This window comes from Nelumbo nucifera, chromosome 3, assembly GCF_055504915.1.
Source record: "Nelumbo nucifera cultivar China Antique chromosome 3, China Antique-T2T, whole genome shotgun sequence".
In the NCBI taxonomy this organism is placed as follows: Eukaryota; Viridiplantae; Streptophyta; class Magnoliopsida; order Proteales; family Nelumbonaceae; genus Nelumbo; species Nelumbo nucifera.
In genome coordinates this window covers 34,442,880-34,460,164 of record NC_142651.1, presented here as the reverse complement: position 1 = coordinate 34,460,164, position 17,285 = coordinate 34,442,880, and the positions used below count along the sequence as shown (strand labels likewise).

Genomic DNA, 17,285 nt, shown 5'->3' with positions numbered 1-17,285 from the left:
GCTTGCTTTTTTGTCTGAATATATTTATGATCATTTCATAGTGCACTCCATATTTTTGTATATTATATACCTAATGATGTTTATATTTTTAACAAGTAGTGGAAATTTTCTTCATAAGAAAAAAATGGAATTACCGAGTACTAGTATGGACTATGGAACAATGAGATAAGAGCATGTGTGTGGAAAGTGGCTATACGTTATTACCACTTGCAGATGTTTTTTCTATCAATATTATCAGTTGTGAATATTGTTCTAAATATGCAAAGAAAGAAGAGTAGAGAAGAGATGAAAGAAAAGAGGGAAATGAATGATCTGTGAACTTCGATGAGTCAGTGTACTAAGAGATCTCTTTTATATTAAAACTGAGGAAAGGAAAAAATGCCCCTAATTAGGCAACTACACAAATAGCGTTGTTTTAACACTCCCGCCAATCTGACCGGTGATATTAATCATGACCAACTTACCCAATAAATCAGTAAGCTTTGATTTAACCACTCTTTTCACAAGTTCATTAGCAAGTTGACATTCAGATTTTACAAGGTAAGCGTATTTTTCTTTTTCTATACAAAACTTTTTTCCTTGATAAAATTCCTATCCACCTCAATATGCTAAATGTGGTTGCACTGAACAGGATTGTTAGTTATTTGGGTATTTATAATGAACAAGTGAAAAAGGACTCAAGTGTCTCTTATGTTCCCTTGAAACAAAGAGCACTCTATGATGCTTACTAAATCGACACAATTCACACTCTAAATTTGTAACTGACCCTAAAGGAAGAACCAACTTCTTGTAGACTTAGAGAGATGGATGACCATAGTGGCAATGCCACTAGTGAGGAGTAAGGGATGAATGAAGAGCTTTCTGTGAACCACCATCATATAGATAATATAGTCCTCCAATTTCTTGCCCTCCACCAATCGTCTTTCCCATATTGAGATCCTGAAAAACACAAGAAGGATAAAATGAGTCTGAGCAACTAGGGGATTTAGTTAGCTTACAAACAACAGACTAAAGGGAAATTTGGGCACACATAACACAAAAGATAAGGTAAGATTAGAATTAATGGACACATTACTAATACTATTATACTAGTGGAGGAGGTAGTATCATCAACCAAGGTGACACTCTGATATGGAGGGAGGAGATAATGACAAACAAATTTGGAGACCTAGTTGTGTGGTCTAAAACTCCAGAATCTACTACCCTAAGGTGCAGACTTAGGACGGGAGGCTAAACAAGCTATACCTAATTTAGCAAGGGTAGCAGTAATGCTGGAAGAAGAAGATTGCCGAAGCTTCTCATACTCATCACATGTTATAGGTACTAATTCCTTCTCCTTCCCACCTCTCATCTCCAACTGCAGCATGGTTAGCCCAAGTGGATGGTGGCCCATACAAATCATCACAAAAGTTAACCATATCTCCTTGACAGCCATAGTGATTACATTCACACACCAACCCATGTCCATCACTCTACTTCTGCCACGAGTCATAGCAGTTCCTCTCCACCACCACCACTACGATCACCTATGGAACCACGACCAACACCTCTCATAGCACCTTTGCCCTGTACGCCCTCTATCAGCACCTCCTCCTCTATTAATAGCCAAAGCCAACCTCTTTGATGTAGGGGTGTTCTCATTATATGGATTGGAGATTCTTCTAATATGGGAGAAGAGGGATGAGATATCACTGCTACCCAAAATTTGTTGTTGTTGTACCTTCAAATATGTAGAAAGGGGCTGGTATACATTCAACTCATTCCGTAAATATTTTAGGGCTGAATAGTATTCCTCCACAGTATTTTAACCTTGTTGAAGGAAAATAATCTTGATACAGCTGATATATCATTATCATATTATCTTGACCAGAACAAAGTTGCTTCACATGATCCCAAATTTCTTTATTCGTATCTATGAACATAAGATTAACACTGATGATGTCTCCATGTTATTTCGTAGCCAAGTCATAATCCATGCATCCAATCATTATATCTGTAGAGGAGATGGGCCGAATGGCCCATAGCCCACTGTTGTTATTTCTTCTTTTTTCTTCTGTTTTGTTTTGTTAATGGACCTGTTAACATCATTTTTATTTTGCTTAATTAACTGGCCACCCAATTAAGGGCTTACTTGTAATTTCTGAAAATTAGTGATTAATTTTTTAATGAAAGGATTAGGGGAAGGAGGGATAGTATGAACAACTCTTCTCCTCACCCTTCTCACAACTGAACTCTTCTTCTTCTTGCTGCTGCTATCTGCTTTGTTTTTCTCCTTCTTTTAATCAGTTTTCTTGTTCTTTTGGGACTGTTTTTCTTCTTGGTACCAGAGCAGGTCCCTTTTTTCTTTCCCTTTTTTTCTTTTTTTTTCCCATACATAGTGTGTATGGAGAGCTGAATCAAATGATTGATTGAAAAAGATATTCAGCCCAGTTGGTAGTGGTTTCATGGAGAAAAAGGAAGATATCCTTCTCATCTTTTTAACAGTTTTTTGTTTTTTTGCCCAAAAACCCTAATCAACTGGAGAGTTCTGATTGCGGGTCTCATAGGAAGCTTCACCTTGGCGCTTGGTGGGTGAAGGGGCTCTTTTTGATTACCTTGAAGATCAATTCAAGCTTTGCACAGTTCTGTGAAGCCTATAGGGAGTGGCTGCCTTTTTTCTATTTCTCCCGGGTTCCGGGTGAGACACAGTTGGTTGTTAGGGATCTGTGAAGGTTGGTACTTGGTGTCTGTTATTTCCTGTCTTCTTTATTTGTCATCTGAAACCGTTTTAGGAGTTGTTTAAGGAAGATGGATGCTTCTGGAGTTGAAAATAAGTGGCTCTCAGAGTCTGGACAGGTTCTAGGAACACTTGTAGACTCTATTGGCTATGACCACAGTCAAGCTTGATGGGACTAACTATCTAGCATGGTCACAATCAATAAAGATACATGTTTGTAGTAGAGGCAAGTGGGCATATATTTCCGGGAGCAAGAAAGCACCAAAGGAAGATGACTAAGGCAGGGGAGAAACCTTTAGTAGTCTACTTCTCAATGCTGAAATCCTTGTGGCAAGAGAGAGATCTCATGGAAACAGTTGTATGGGAAAGTACAAATGATGCAGAGACATATAGAAAATTAGTTGAGAGGAATAGGGTTTTCGAATTCCTGACAGGGTTGAATCCAGAATTTGATATTACCAGATAGAATATCCTAGCTAAAGACAATGTATCTTTGTCTTTAGCTTATGCCATGGTGAGCAGTGAGGAGAACAAGAGGATGGTTCAGGTTCAAGGGACTATTCCAATTGACCATTTTTCTAATATGGGGTTGAAACCTAAGATGATTACAGGTGATATAGGGAAGGAGGTTATATGTGAATACTGTAAGAAACCAAGACATACAAAGGATAAATGTTGGAAGCTACAGACTTTATTCCATCCCGTTTTCAAAAGAAGGTCGAAAATGGGAAGATCGGGAGTGCCAATGCAGCCATAGTGTCAGATAATGACAGGAGTGTCACAGATGAGAAAGATGCTAGTGAGCAGTTAGCTGTTATGAAGGTAGAGTATGAGAATTATGGGAGGATGATCAGCCACCTTGAGAGTGCAGCCACCTCCTCCAACTCTTCAAGCAATCCAACTACGTCTGCATTTTCTCATTTAGGTATACGTGCTACTGCCAACCATGCAGCCATCTCAGGTAATCGTAGGATCCCTTGGATTATTAATTCAGGTGCTTCTGATCATATGATTTCTACTATGTTTAGCAATTATGACTTAATTTCTGGCCATGATAAGATTACCCTAGTCGATCGCTCTCTTGCTCCTATCTCTGGCAAGGGAGTCATCAAGGCCATTGACTCCCTTTCCCTTACTCCTGTCCTTCATGTCCCTAAACTGCATACTAATTTGATGTCAGTGAGTAGCCTAACTAAATCCTTAAACTACAGTGTGTAGCCTAACTAAATCCTTAAACTACAATGTGTAACCTTCTTCCCTTCTTAATGTGTTTTTCAGGACATGAAGTCTCTGAAAGTGATTGGGAGTGGCCATGAGGCGAATGGAATATATCCGCTAGATGCTCTTGGACAAAGCCAAGGACAGCCTGAAAGAATTGCTTTTGGATCTACTTCTTCAGAGTCTTTTAGTCGTGTCATATTATGTCATTTTCATTTGGGCCATTTATCCTTTTCTGCTTTGAGTCATTTATTCCCAAAGTTATTTACGGGAATTAACTTGTCTAGTCTTCATTGTGAGTCATGTGAGTTATCAAAACATTGTAGAAGCACTTATCCTTTAAGTAATAAGAGATCCACTTTTCCTTTTCATATCGTGCACTCTGATGTGTGGAGGTCATACCACTTGCCTTCTATGGGTGGTTATCGATGTTTTATCTTGTTCATTGATGATTTTTCTCGGTGTACTTGGTTATTTTTTATGAGATCTTGTGACGAAGTTCCCAAGCTTGTAAGACAATTTTATGAATTTGTTCTTACCCAGATTGATACAAGAATCAAGATATTTAGGTCTGGTAATGCAAAAAAAATACTTTGAGAAAAACCTAACCTCTTATCTCATTGACTTTGTGGTCATCCACCCAATCTCTTGTGTTCGCACTTCGGACTCCGGAACAAAATAGAGTAGTTGAGAGGAAGAATCGTCACATAGCTGAAGTTGCAAGAAGCATTTTGTTTGCCTCACATGTTCCTACAAAGTTCTGGGGAGATGTTGTTCTCACTGCAACATACCTAACCAATCGTATGCCATCCATAGTTTTGGGCTTTAAGTCTCCTTTTAATCTTCTTTGTCCAGATAAGGAACTTTTTTCTCTTCCCTTCGTGTCTTTGGCTACACCTGTTATGTACACATTTCTAGTACCCAGAGACATAAATTTGAACCAGAGGCCCATAAGTGCATTTTTCTTGGTTATGCCTCCACATAGAAGGGTTATTGCTGTTTTAATCCTAGTAGTGGGACTTGTTATGTCTCAATGGATGTCACTTTTGCTGAGGCCACTCCTTTCTATGGTTTATCTCAGGGGGAGCATCGTTCTCAGGGGGAGTATTTGTCACAGTTGTTTGCACTCCCCCTTGTTCCTGTTGAGTCTTATTCACTTGAGTCTTCTTTTGTTAGTCCATGAGGGAACAATCATCTCCAGATCCATTCACTATTCTTGTTCCTCCTCCATTGCCCCCTCGTCCTCTTTCTACTCACAGGTGGTAGTATGGTACCAGTAGCAAAAGACCAGGAGTGAGCAGTTTGTTTCCTCTACACCACATGAGCCTCCTACACTTCCAGTTACTGAAGAGACAACAAGTACTGAGGTCACACCCTTGTAGCCTCCCTTCCCAGACCTTGGTGTCCCTATTGCCATAAGGAAAGGTAAACATAAGTGTATTGCACATTGCATTTCTAAACATCTTTCCTATGGCCTTCTTTCTCCTTTATATTATTCCTTTCTTTCCTCTGTTGCTTCTAATCCTATACCCAGGTCTATATCAGAAGATCTCTCTATTCCATAATGGAGGGATGCTATGAGAACCAAGATAGAGGCTCTGCACAAGAATGACACATGGGAAGTGGTTGATTTGCTTGAAGGGAAGGAACCAGTGGGCTGTAAATGGGTGTACACCATCAAATATCATGTTGATGGCTATATTGAGAGACACAAAGCTCAATTGGTTGCAAAAGGCTACACACTGACTTATGGGATTGACTACCTAGAGACTTTTTCCCCTGTTGCAATCTATGAGGGTCCTGCTATCTTTGGCAACTCATTCAGATTGGCCCCTCTATCAGCTAGATGTGAAAAATGCCTTCTTGAATGGAGAATTACATGAGGAGGTTTATATGTCTCTTCCCACTAGGGATGTATGGCACAAACATGGAGGGTAAGGTGTGCAAGCTGAAGAAGTCTCTCTTTAGGCTCAAACAGTCACCTAAAGCCTGGTTTGAAAGGTTTAGGGATGCACTTGTTAAATTTGGTTACACACAGACTCAGTCTAACCATACCCTCTTTGTGAAGAGGAGAGGTTCATTAGTGGTATATCTTACAGTCTATGCGGATGACATTGTAGTAATTGGGACTGATGTGATAGGGATTGATAACCTTAAATCCTTCCTTCACGCAAAGTTTGAGATCAAATACCTAGGGGAATTGAGGTATTTCCTAGGTATTGAAGTGGCTCGGTCTAAAGGTGGAATCTTTATTTCTCAACACAAGTATGTGCTGAACTTGTTCACTGAAACAGGTAAAATGGGTGCAAGACTAGTGGCTACACCTATTGGTATGAGTCACAAGCTTTCTACCTCTAATGGAGAACTATTGGAGGATAAGGGAGTGTTTCAAAGGTTACTAGGGAAACTACTATTTCTTTGTATGACTCGCCTTGGCACTGCATATGTTGTTAGTTGCATTAGATAGTTCATGCATGTTCCCAGAGATACACATATGGCAGCAGCAAAGAGGATTTTATGTTACTTGAAGAGCACTCCGGGGAAGGGTATTCATTTTGCTAAACATGGTCATATGAAATTGGAGGCCTATATAGATGTTGACTGGGCAGGCAACATTGATGATAGGAGGTCAACTTCGGGATGCTGTAGTATGGTGGCAGGCAATATTGTTTCTTGGAGTAGCAAGAAACAATCTGTGGTTGCTAGATCCTGAGGCAGAGTACAGAGCTATGGCTCATGGAGTTTCTGAGTTATTTTGGCTTTGATCCCTGATGGAGGAATTAGGTGTTGAGTATGACAGACCACTGATGTTGTATTGTGACAATCAGGTTGCCATTAACATTGCCCATAATCCTGTGCAACACGATAGAATTAAACACATTGAAGTTGATAGGCATTTCATAAGAGAAAGAGTGGCTTCTGGAGAAGTTTGTCTACCTTTCATTGCATCTGAAGAACAGTTAGCTGGCATTCTTTCCAAAGGAGTCTGCAAGGCCAAGCTACAATATGATACAGGCAAGTTGGGCATGATTGACATCTATGCTCAGCTTGAGGGGGAGTGTAGAGAAGATGGGCCAAATGGCCCATAGCCCACAGTTGTTATTTCTTCTTTTTTCTTCTGTTTTGTTTTGTTAATGGGCCTGTTAACATCTTTTTTATTTTGTTTAATTAGCTGGCCCCCCAATTAAAGGCTTACTTGTAATTTCTGAAAATTAGTGATTAATTTTTTAATGAAAGGATTAGGGGAAGGAGGGATAGTACGAACAACTCTTCTCCTCACCCTTCTCACAACTGAACTCTTCTTCTCTCTTCTTCTTCTTCTTGCTGCTGCTGCTATCTGCTTTGTTTTTCCCCTTCTTTTAATCAGTTTTCTTGTTCTTTTGGGACTGTTTTTCCTCTATATCCCATATCCTCTTTCTAGCTGTGAACATTTGATGTACTTCAACTTCCCTTTTCCAGTAAGAAAGACCTCAACTGATTTTACCCATGGAACATAATTAGTACCATTCAATTTAACTGAAGTCATCTGGACAGCTATAAAATCTGGGTTAATCAATCCAGATTTATTTTCACTACTAGAAAGAGCCATCAGAGCATATCTGAATCTGAAAAACAAAATAACTAGCAATTGCACACCTTCATAGACCTCTGGCTACCTTCTTTCAGCACCAACACACTTCTGAACGTGATATCCCAATAAACTGCCATTTTAAGCACCATACAAATGCACAAAACAGATGTAACATCTCATTCAAGGACTGCCAACCCAAAGAAGCTAACTATAACTGATTGCCAACCTCAAGAAACTCAACTAGAACAACTTGCATCAACTCAAAACTCCTTGATTGGCAGCACAAGAAAACCAAAGAAAACTCACCTAAAACACATACCATACAGCCATCTTTGAACTGCCAAGTAGGTCTCAAACCACCATTCGACTCATATCAACATTAGACCAAAGAAAACTCACCTAAAACACATACCACACATCTCTCTGTGAACTGCCAAGTAGAATTCCTCAAACCACCATTAGACTTACACCAACAAACTCAAACTGAGTCATAAAATTCTAATTCTTTGATCTGATCAGTCACAACAAGTCAGCATGATCTTCTACTATGAGAAAAGATTGAAAACTTGTTCAGAAACCAACTAAAAGGGTCTCAGATCGAATGGGGTATCGAGGATGCTCTGGTACGGTGATACCATGAAAACAGCCTGGAAACGATCTCAGAAGAACAGAAAGAGAAAATACCAGAAATCTGACCAGAGATTGAGAGGAAAGAGAGAATAAATAAGAAAGGAAGGAAATCAGGAAGAACAGAATAGGAGAGTTCGACCAACTCTTAACTGCTGCCCAGATTTTATTTATAGTATAATGTATTGTAAAATTACAAGAATACCCCTGTTTTTATAAAAACAAGGACACCTAAGTCTTGCCGCTTATATGCTGCCTATATTTCCAAAACTTTGGAAACAGGGGGAATCAAAAAGGATCACTTGATTAGCTGGCCAACAATGTGCTAGAGCAAAGAGGAAGGAGGGTTAGGTATGGGAATGGTGTTTTTGAGAAATTCCTCTCTTCTTCTAGAAAAATGTCTTTTTTGATTTAGAAGCTATGACATTTGGTTATAAAAAGCACTAATTCTCTGTTAGATAATGGTTAGGACATATGACTTAATGTTAGAACAACTAAACAACTCCCTTCTCCTCAACAATTTCTTCTATTTTGCCCCCTTTCCTCCATTTTATCCATTACAATGCTCTCTCAGATAATAAAGTCTGATTTTGGGAAGACCTTTAGTGGCAATGCCTGCCTTTAAATGATAAATTCCAAGATTTTTGTACTCCATCTCATTAAACCAAAAAACAATCACTATCTTCCTTCGTACCACTTTTTCTTCACATGGATTGGTGTGTGATTTGGGTCCAAGGGAAGGGCCAAGAGACCATGAGATGACATCTGTAACCTCCTTACTTGAATCATTGGAGTGAGTCTTTCTTGATAATGCTGGTAGTGATGATAGGGTCTTAACATTGAACTTATTTCTTTGTGCATCCTATTTTAAATATCTCATAATTATCCCTCCTCTTTATTTGATCTGTGCAATCAAATTCATTTGGAAATCTATTCTATTGAAAATTAAAGGTTTCTTTTGGGAGGCCTACTATGATAAAATTAACACCTTTGAGAATCTTTAGAGGGAAAACCCTATTTACATCTATCTCCTGATGTATGCGCTTTGTGTAAGGCAAGTGATGAAATACTTACTATTTACCAATAGAATCAAGGGAAAGATGAAATTTTATGGGTGCAGCCTAGGGAACTCAGAATCCCCTGAAGTAGGAGGAGCATCCGAGAATGGGGAGGAAACATTCTAGCACTTAATCAGAAGTTTTGCATTGCCTAAGGCTGGCTAATTTTTTTATATAGTAAAAGGAATACTTCATAAAGAAAATAAAAGATACCATCAGGTTAAGAACTTTCACTGACAAGTACTAGAAAAATTCTAACACCAACAGAAACATTAAAGTCCATTACCCATTGTTGGTCCCAGCTATCTGGGGTCTTGGGAGGGGTGGACTGGATTTTGTCCAAACATTTGACATTTTTTCACACAAAGTGGCCGCTCTCAGAATTGAACCCACATTCTCGGGCTTGACGACCCCGAGATTTTACCATTGCAGTAAATAATGGCCTCTCACCAACAGAAACATGAAACAAAAAAAAAAGAGCTAAAAACTACCCATTAACAAACTTCTGAGATTCCCATAACTTAACCTCACGTCTAGTCTTGCCTTTAAATATTCTCTTGATTTGTTCTCTCCAAATTCCCCAACAAGCTGCAAAGGAATGATACTCCAAAATATTTTAGTTTTCTTGCTTCCAGAGAATCTTGGCCAAAAGCACCTTGAATAATGAAGAAAAGAATTACCAAACGAATTTGCAACCTGACAATAAATAAATGAATTCCATGCATCTTCTTCATGCTGTTTGCACATGACACTTGAGCTTGAAAGTTGAAATCTAAAATCCCCTAGACTTCAAGAGATCGATTGTGAGAAAATTGACAATAAATGCTCCAACAGGCTGCAAAGGAATGATACTCCAAAATATTTTAGTTTTCTTGCTTCCAGAGAATCCTGGCCAAAGGCACCTTGAATAATGAAGAAAAGAATGACCAAATGAATTTTGCAACCTGACAATAAATAAATGAATGCTATGCATAGTTTTCTTGCTTCCAGAGAATCCTGGCCAAAGGCACCTTGAATAATGAAGAAAAGAATGACCAAATGAATTTTGCAACCTGACAATAAATAAATGAATGTTATGCATCTTCTCCATGCTGTTTGCACATGACACTTAAGCTTGAAAGTTGAAAGTTGAAATCCCCTAGACTTCAAGAGATCAGTTGTGACAAAACTATCCAGCTATAGAAGCCACACAAATGCCTCTAATCTTCTCCATTTTCTCAGATACCACTGTAGGAGCTTTGAGAAGTGATAAATAATAAACTAAAAGGCTCATTAAAGCACATTTGATGAGTGTAATCCTCCCACCCAGTGATAAGTATCTGCATTCCCATGATGCCAACTTTCTTCACACCCTGTCAATCAGCAGCTTCCTTGTGGACAAGACGAGGCTCTTGCACCTATGGGAATACCCAATTATGTAAATGGAATCATACAAATCTGGCAATTCAAAGTAGGAACACAATCATCAATCATTCAATCACTCCAACTCCAATCACAACACTCACGTTCAGGTTTATTTTTAAACCAAAAAGAAAACCTTCAAAATTTTATTTAAAATGGCTTTGGGATTCAGTGCTTTCTCAACCAATGCATTAAGAAAAACCAATGTATCATCTTCGTATTGAAGATGAGAAAGTGACAGCCCAGCAATAATCACTTTGGATCCTTCAATAAGCCCCATCTGGTCACTAGAAAATAGCATAGCACTTAGCACTTCAACCACCAAAACAACAATAATTGGTGAAGACATTCAAGAGAACATCCATCCTCTCCATTTTCTCCAAATCCATCACTCTCCTCACCTCTTCACAAAAACCCCATTCCACATGATCATAGGTTTTCTCAATTAAACTGAAAACACCACTTGTTAATTTAGCATTCACACATTCACTAACAATCAAAAACCATCTAAAACCCACTTTTTAACAATAAATGTCATCTGATTTGAACTTGAAGATTATTAGCCCTAGTTTAGAGAAGAGGAGAAAAGAGAAGAGAAGAGAAGATAAAGTTTGAGGAGAAAAATGTGCAGCAACTTATTTCTCTCCAGCCCCTTGTTGTTATTTACATGAGAACATTGCACAAATATAAGGATTGACAAATATGCCCCTACTTAGGTGGCACTAAGATACAAACATAAAGCACAAGACAAAATAAGCCCAGGCCCATTACACCCAATAATGAGTAACAAACACATAACAGAATGTAATAGGCCCAAGCCCATACTATTAGGTCCCACAACACTCCCCCTCAAACTAAGGATAGGTACCTATCATGCTCAGCTTGCATAAAAGCTCTAGAAATATCGATCTAGTAAGACCCTTGGTGAACACATCTTCTAGCTGTCTTGTAGAAGGCATGTAAGGAATACATAGGTTTCCAGGGACAGTCCTTTCTCTCACAATGTGACTATCAATTTCAATATGTTTGGTTCTATCATGCTGAACTGGATTATCTGCAATGTTAATTGTGGCTTAATTGCCACAATATAACTTCAAAGGTCCAGTCATCCTTATCCCCAGTTCACTTAAGAGAATTTTGAAGCAAAGTAATTCAGAAACTCCATGAGCCATAGCCCTATACTCAACTTCAGCACTTGATCTAGCTACTACAATTTGCTTCCTACTTCTCTAAGAGACTAGATTCCCACCTACAAAGTTGCAGTATCCTGATGTAGATCTCCTATCTCCAGATGAACCAACCCAATCATCAACATTGTAAGCCTCCACATCAATTTTAGTGTGATTCTTGAACAATAGTCCCTTTCCAAGGCAGGTCCTGAGGTATCTCAAGATCCTTTCTACTACCTTCATATGTAAGACCCGAGGAGCATGCATGAATTGGATAACCACATGAGCTAAATAGGCAATGTAAAGTTTGGTGAGGGATAAATAGAGTAGTTTTCAAACAAGTCTCTGGTATCTCTCTTTGTCAAGATATAACTTTCCATCACCTTCTTGTAGACCATGATTCTGCTCAATAGGGGTGTCTACAAGTCTTGCTTCTAGCTTTTCTATCTCCTTTAATAAGTCCAAAGCATATTTTCTTTGATAGATATAGATTCCCTCTTTGGATCTAGCAACTTTTATCCCTAAAAAATACCTTAGAGATCCCACATCTTTGATCTCAAATTCTATGGCTAAGAAGCATTTCAACTTCTGAACCTCACTCGGGTCATTTCTAGTAAGTAGTAACCACCATATGATCAACATACACAATTAATGTTGTTAGCTTTTCTCCATTTCTTTTGTAGAACAATGTGTGGTTAGCATTGATTTGTTGATATCCAACTACCTTCATTGCTTTGCACAATCTTGAACCAAGCCCTTGGGGATTGTTTAAATCCATACAAGGCCCTCTTTAGTCTGCACACCTTTCCTCCCATGTCATACCCTGGAGGAGGGTCCATGTAAACCTCCCCTTGCAAGTCTCTATTCAAGAAGGCATTCTTGACATCCAAATGATGCAATTCTCAAGAGAGATTAGCTGCTAGAGAGACTAACACCTATATGATATTCAACTTAGAAACTAGAGCAAATGTCTCCTTATAGTCAACATCCTCCTTTTGTGCGAATCCTTTTGCAACAAGTCTAGACTTATACCTCTTAATAGAGACATCATCCTTGTGCTTGATAATATAGGCCCAATTGCAGCCCACCGTGTTCTTCCCATCTGGTAGATCCACTATCTCCTAAGTATTTGCATTCAATAAGGCTCCCATTTCCTCATGCATCGCTAACCTTCATTTGGGATTGCAAACAGCCTCAGAGTACCTGGAAGCAGTGGGAACATAAGACAAGACAAAAAACAAAAGAGTGATAGGTAGGAGACAAATGAGATTAGGAAACAAATCAATTAATAGGATAAAGGGTGCATGATCGAACAGGTTTCCTCAAGGCAATAAGCAAATCAAAATCAGAACTAGTGGAATCAGTAGGAGGAACAGAACCTTGGTCGGCATCAGTAGCACCCAATTGGTTGTAGTATTCAGCTAGCATATCCCTCTTTCTCTTTCTGCAATAAAGAATTATCTCTCTCTTATCATTAAGACTAGGAGTAGAGGCTTTCATGCTAAAAGTAGTGTTGACTGGTGTCTCATCAATTGGAGTCTCTTCTGGATAAGAAGACTCAGTAGAAGGGGAAACTTCTAAGATGGGAGGATCAGAGGGAGCAAAAGAAGCAGCAGGAGCATGAACAAAAGGATTGTTCTCAGAGGAAATCTCTTCCACCCCACAAGTCCCCCCCTAAAGAGAATTCTGAGAGGGTTCAAAAAAGGACTATGACTCACAAAAGGTGACATCTTTGGTGATGAGCTTTCTTCTAGAAATAGGATCAAGATACTTGCACTCCTTTTGTGTGGGTGAATAGCCTAAAAACACACCATGGATAGCTTAGGATCCAACATGTATAAAATAGACACAACCAAAGCCTTTGGAGGCAAAGAAAACAAATGTTGATTTAGAGAAGGGAGTTTTCATACCCAGTAACCGTAGATGACATTTTGTTGATTAGGTAATATGCCGTGAGCACTGCGACTCCTTTCATGTCACCATGCAATTAATTGTTGTATAATGATATTCTTTATATCTAGAACTTAGATTTGATGCAAAAACCCAGACATGGCCCATATTGATTAAACTTTATAGTGGTTTTATCATGGAGTAATAATAATGCTGTCTTACGATTATAGTTTGAATAATGGACCAGTTGATTGTTCTTGACAAATTATGATATATCAACTATCGGTCATCCTGTGAAGTGCTAACATGGTTGCTGTATTGTATAAAGGCATTGCCAAAGAACATGATCACCGTAACTTGGCTAAATGGTATCCTCCTGCTTTTAATTAATGCCGTTTTGAGTATCATTTTATTGTTCTTGTGGTTGAACAGGTCACTCCAGCAGTTGGTGTTATCAAACCTGGCCAAACTGTTGAGGTTATTGTGCGTCATCAGGATTTTCATGCCGAAGATCTTGCTGATGGCAGCAGCAACCAACAGAACTGGTCGTGTGAAGATAACAAGGACAAGGAAGTAATACTGGTTATAAATGTCCAAGGCAGTTGCAGCACTGAGACAAGAAACCACCGAGTTTCTGTTCGTCTTTGCCCTTCAGCCAAAACCTTACGCACTAGCAGTTCTAAGAAAAACCAAATCAACTTCAACCGATCTGATTCCCAAAACCGCAGTGTTTCCTCGGATGTAGTTGATGACGCACGCAATTTACAAACTCCATGAAATGGCAGAATATTCTTTGGGAAGGAAATTAATCCATCTATCTGCCTAATGATTGAGGCAAGCATCCATCTGATGCCAGAGACATTCTCTTCAGACTGCATGGTAGATGCATCTTGATGTAAATAGCACTGAAGCTTATTTGCCATTTTTATGCATTATGGGACAGGTGCTATTGTTTGTTAGAATTTTTATCCATTATTCTGGTACAAATTGTTATCCATCATTGGCTATGGCCCTTATTCTTGCGCAAATTCTTCAATTCTTTAACCCCCCCCCCCCCCCCAAGTTTTGTTTAATTGAGCCAAAACAGCTTGTAATTTTCTCCAGGACCTTCCATTCAGTTTTCTTATGAAAAAAAAAAAGACTACAGCAAACATCAGGATTCAGGAGTCTTTTATTTCCTTTTTGTTCCTAGTAAATGCCATTTGAATAACGATGAGCATTCGTTTTTGCCCATAGCAGCTAAGAGAAACCAGGTATTTAAGATACTCTTTCCTTATTTCATTTCTAATCATGCATCGTTTTACCCTATTTTACTAGAGATCTAGGGGTCAGTTATAAAAAATTGATAGAGAGAGAGAGAGAGAGAGAGAGAAATCCAGAGTGCAGCGCCAAATTATGTAGTTTTGTTTATCATTCACATTTACATTGTTAAGATTACAAAGCATTCCAAGGAGAGCTCTACAATTGCATCAACTTGACTATTTTGTTAGAAAAGATAACCACTTACTAAATTAGAGAGCAGTCAAACAGGCTGAAGGACTTATAAGGTTCCTGTCTCACTCAAAGCAAGAAAGTTAAGCAAAAAGTAACTAGAATCAAGTAATCAACTAAACCCATTAACTCATAAGCTGCCTGATTAGAATATCTCTTTACAAAACAAAAAGGAGATATTTAAACCTTGGACCTGCGCTAGGATATCCTTAACCAAAAAGAAAACATCCTTAACCAGAGAAACCACAAGCTTTTGCAAGACCAATGCCTTCAAGAATACCCATAGCTTCAGCTTGAACTGGAGAGGAAACATGGCAGCACTGGCAGGGGCCAAAACCAACAGTCTGAGGTCCACCATTACAATCTCCTAAGATAGCTCCATAATTGGCACCTTTATTTGCACAAAAGCCTCCACCAGAATTGGTTTTAACAGTACCTGGGCACGGAGGACACCAAAAAGGTCTACTGTCACCTTAGATTAGGATGCTGGGCAGACTTTGGCCATTTCTAGAAGGAAAATCCTTCCTCACTGTCAGTTGCCTGTTAACCGAAAGCAAAATATCAGAGCTCAAAAATAACAAAGTTACGAGCCTTCCAAACATTCCACATTATCAGAATTGAATATAACCGGAGCTCCTGCTTCATATCAGGAATGGAGTTATACCTATCAAAGACGAGAACCAAATTGCAAAACATGGAGGCTGAGACTTGAGAGGAGTCCTTTCTGATGTTGAAAGAGCTGTCAAACCACACACAGCTATCTACTTGACACAAACACAGAGAATGAAACATTGTTTCCTTGTCACAACCACACACAGGACAGATGTTGCTAGAAGCAGTTCCTCTTTTGACTAGGACAGAATAAACAGCAACTGCTTTTCAACCCAGCTACCCTGCCTCTATCACTAAAGAGAATCAGCCGAATCATCAATATGTTTTGCTAAGTGGTAGGTAGATCTTAGCCTTGTTTGCGTCTCGATAAATGATTTATTTAAGTAGCAAGTGTTTATTAGGAAATACTTAGATAATTTACTCTTCAGGTAAAGATGTATAATAATCGATTTATCCAATCAAATGACATTATTAAAAGGAAAATATTGTCCCATTATTTTATTAGTGATAATGCAGGTGGGTAAATAATTTATCCGAGTATTATTTTCCCAAGTAAATGAATCACTCGAGAATCATTTTTTGTAAGATCCATTAATACCAAAAAATCGAATGTGGGTTTATTTCTTTTTCATGGAATCTACCAACTTACCTGCCCCTATTTCTCTAAAAACGAGCAAGGGCCTTTGAGTGAAATGTCCTCTAGGATTTGGAGACCACACCAACCTATCACCCCGTTAACCCCTATGCAAGTTAATAAGCAAAACATAGTTTGCAATGGAACTCTGGGAACTTGGACCGAATGAGATCCTCCCACTACCTCTCATTTGCCATCATTAATTCCTTGACCCAAACCAAGTTTGGTTCATTTATTCTTGAGTCAACAATCTTGAAGCCTTCCATCTCCAAAAGCCAAGGATCATCCCATATCCTGGTTTTTGAACCGGTATCCACACTCCAATAAATTCCTTTGCGGAGAACTGCTCTCCCACCCGATAATCTCTACCAACCTCAATAGCCTTTGTTTGATAGTCTTGATGAATATAAGAAATTTTTATTTTTCAATTTTTTAGTTTTGGTGACCTTAACCCAAAGATTGTCTCCTCGGTTCAATTTTTAAATATTTTATTATTTAACTATGACATCATGGATTCATCCAATTGGTCCCTCACAATTAAAGAGGGACTAAGTTCAAATATAGGGGTTCCACACCCTTATTATTGTTTAGTATGTCAAATATATGATGTTAAAAATGTTTCAAATTTTCTTTAATTCCTATATTTCTTTTTGTGTTTTATATATTTTTCAATTTTTATTGTTTAATTGTGGCAACATGAATTGGCCCATTTGGCCCAAAATGGTTTAATTTCTTACCACCACCTAGATAAAAGCACTATTTTTCCATGTAGATTTAAAAAGTATTTTTTTTATGTTATTAGAATTATTAATTTATTATGTATAAATTTAATTAGTGGAATTTAGTGATGAGAATAAATTAATGCTTTAAATATATAATTCAATGAGGGTGAATGGGA

At 38.5% G+C, this 17,285-nt stretch overlaps 1 protein-coding gene and 1 long non-coding RNA gene across 5 annotated transcripts in view; one reads left to right on the top strand and one right to left on the bottom strand.

Moving 5' to 3' along the window:
• LOC104592526 (type I inositol polyphosphate 5-phosphatase 12-like) overlaps positions 1–14,801 on the top strand; it is a 95,134-nt gene extending 80,333 nt beyond the window's left edge. For both annotated transcript variants that reach the window (XM_010251948.3, XM_010251956.3), the window contains one exon: positions 14,083–14,801. In XM_010251948.3, the coding sequence (XP_010250250.1) occupies positions 14,083–14,427 (345 nt within the window). In that variant the 3' untranslated portion in view covers positions 14,428–14,801. The remainder of the gene's footprint in view (positions 1–14,082) is intronic.
• Positions 1–16,047, bottom strand: LOC148801113 (uncharacterized). Of its 3 annotated transcripts, none has more exons than XR_016084001.1 (3): positions 15,806–16,043; positions 15,158–15,681; positions 1–939 (listed from the first exon to the last, which is right to left on the bottom strand). It is a non-coding gene; the product is annotated as an uncharacterized LOC148801113 (long non-coding RNA). The 3 variants fall into 3 exon arrangements; XR_016084002.1 differs by lacking the exon at positions 1–939 and adding an exon at positions 15,032–15,123 and having other exon boundaries at positions 15,211–15,681; positions 15,806–16,041; XR_016084000.1 differs by lacking the exon at positions 1–939 and having other exon boundaries at positions 15,251–15,681; positions 15,806–16,047.
• Between the last annotated feature and the right edge of the window lie 1,238 nt (positions 16,048–17,285).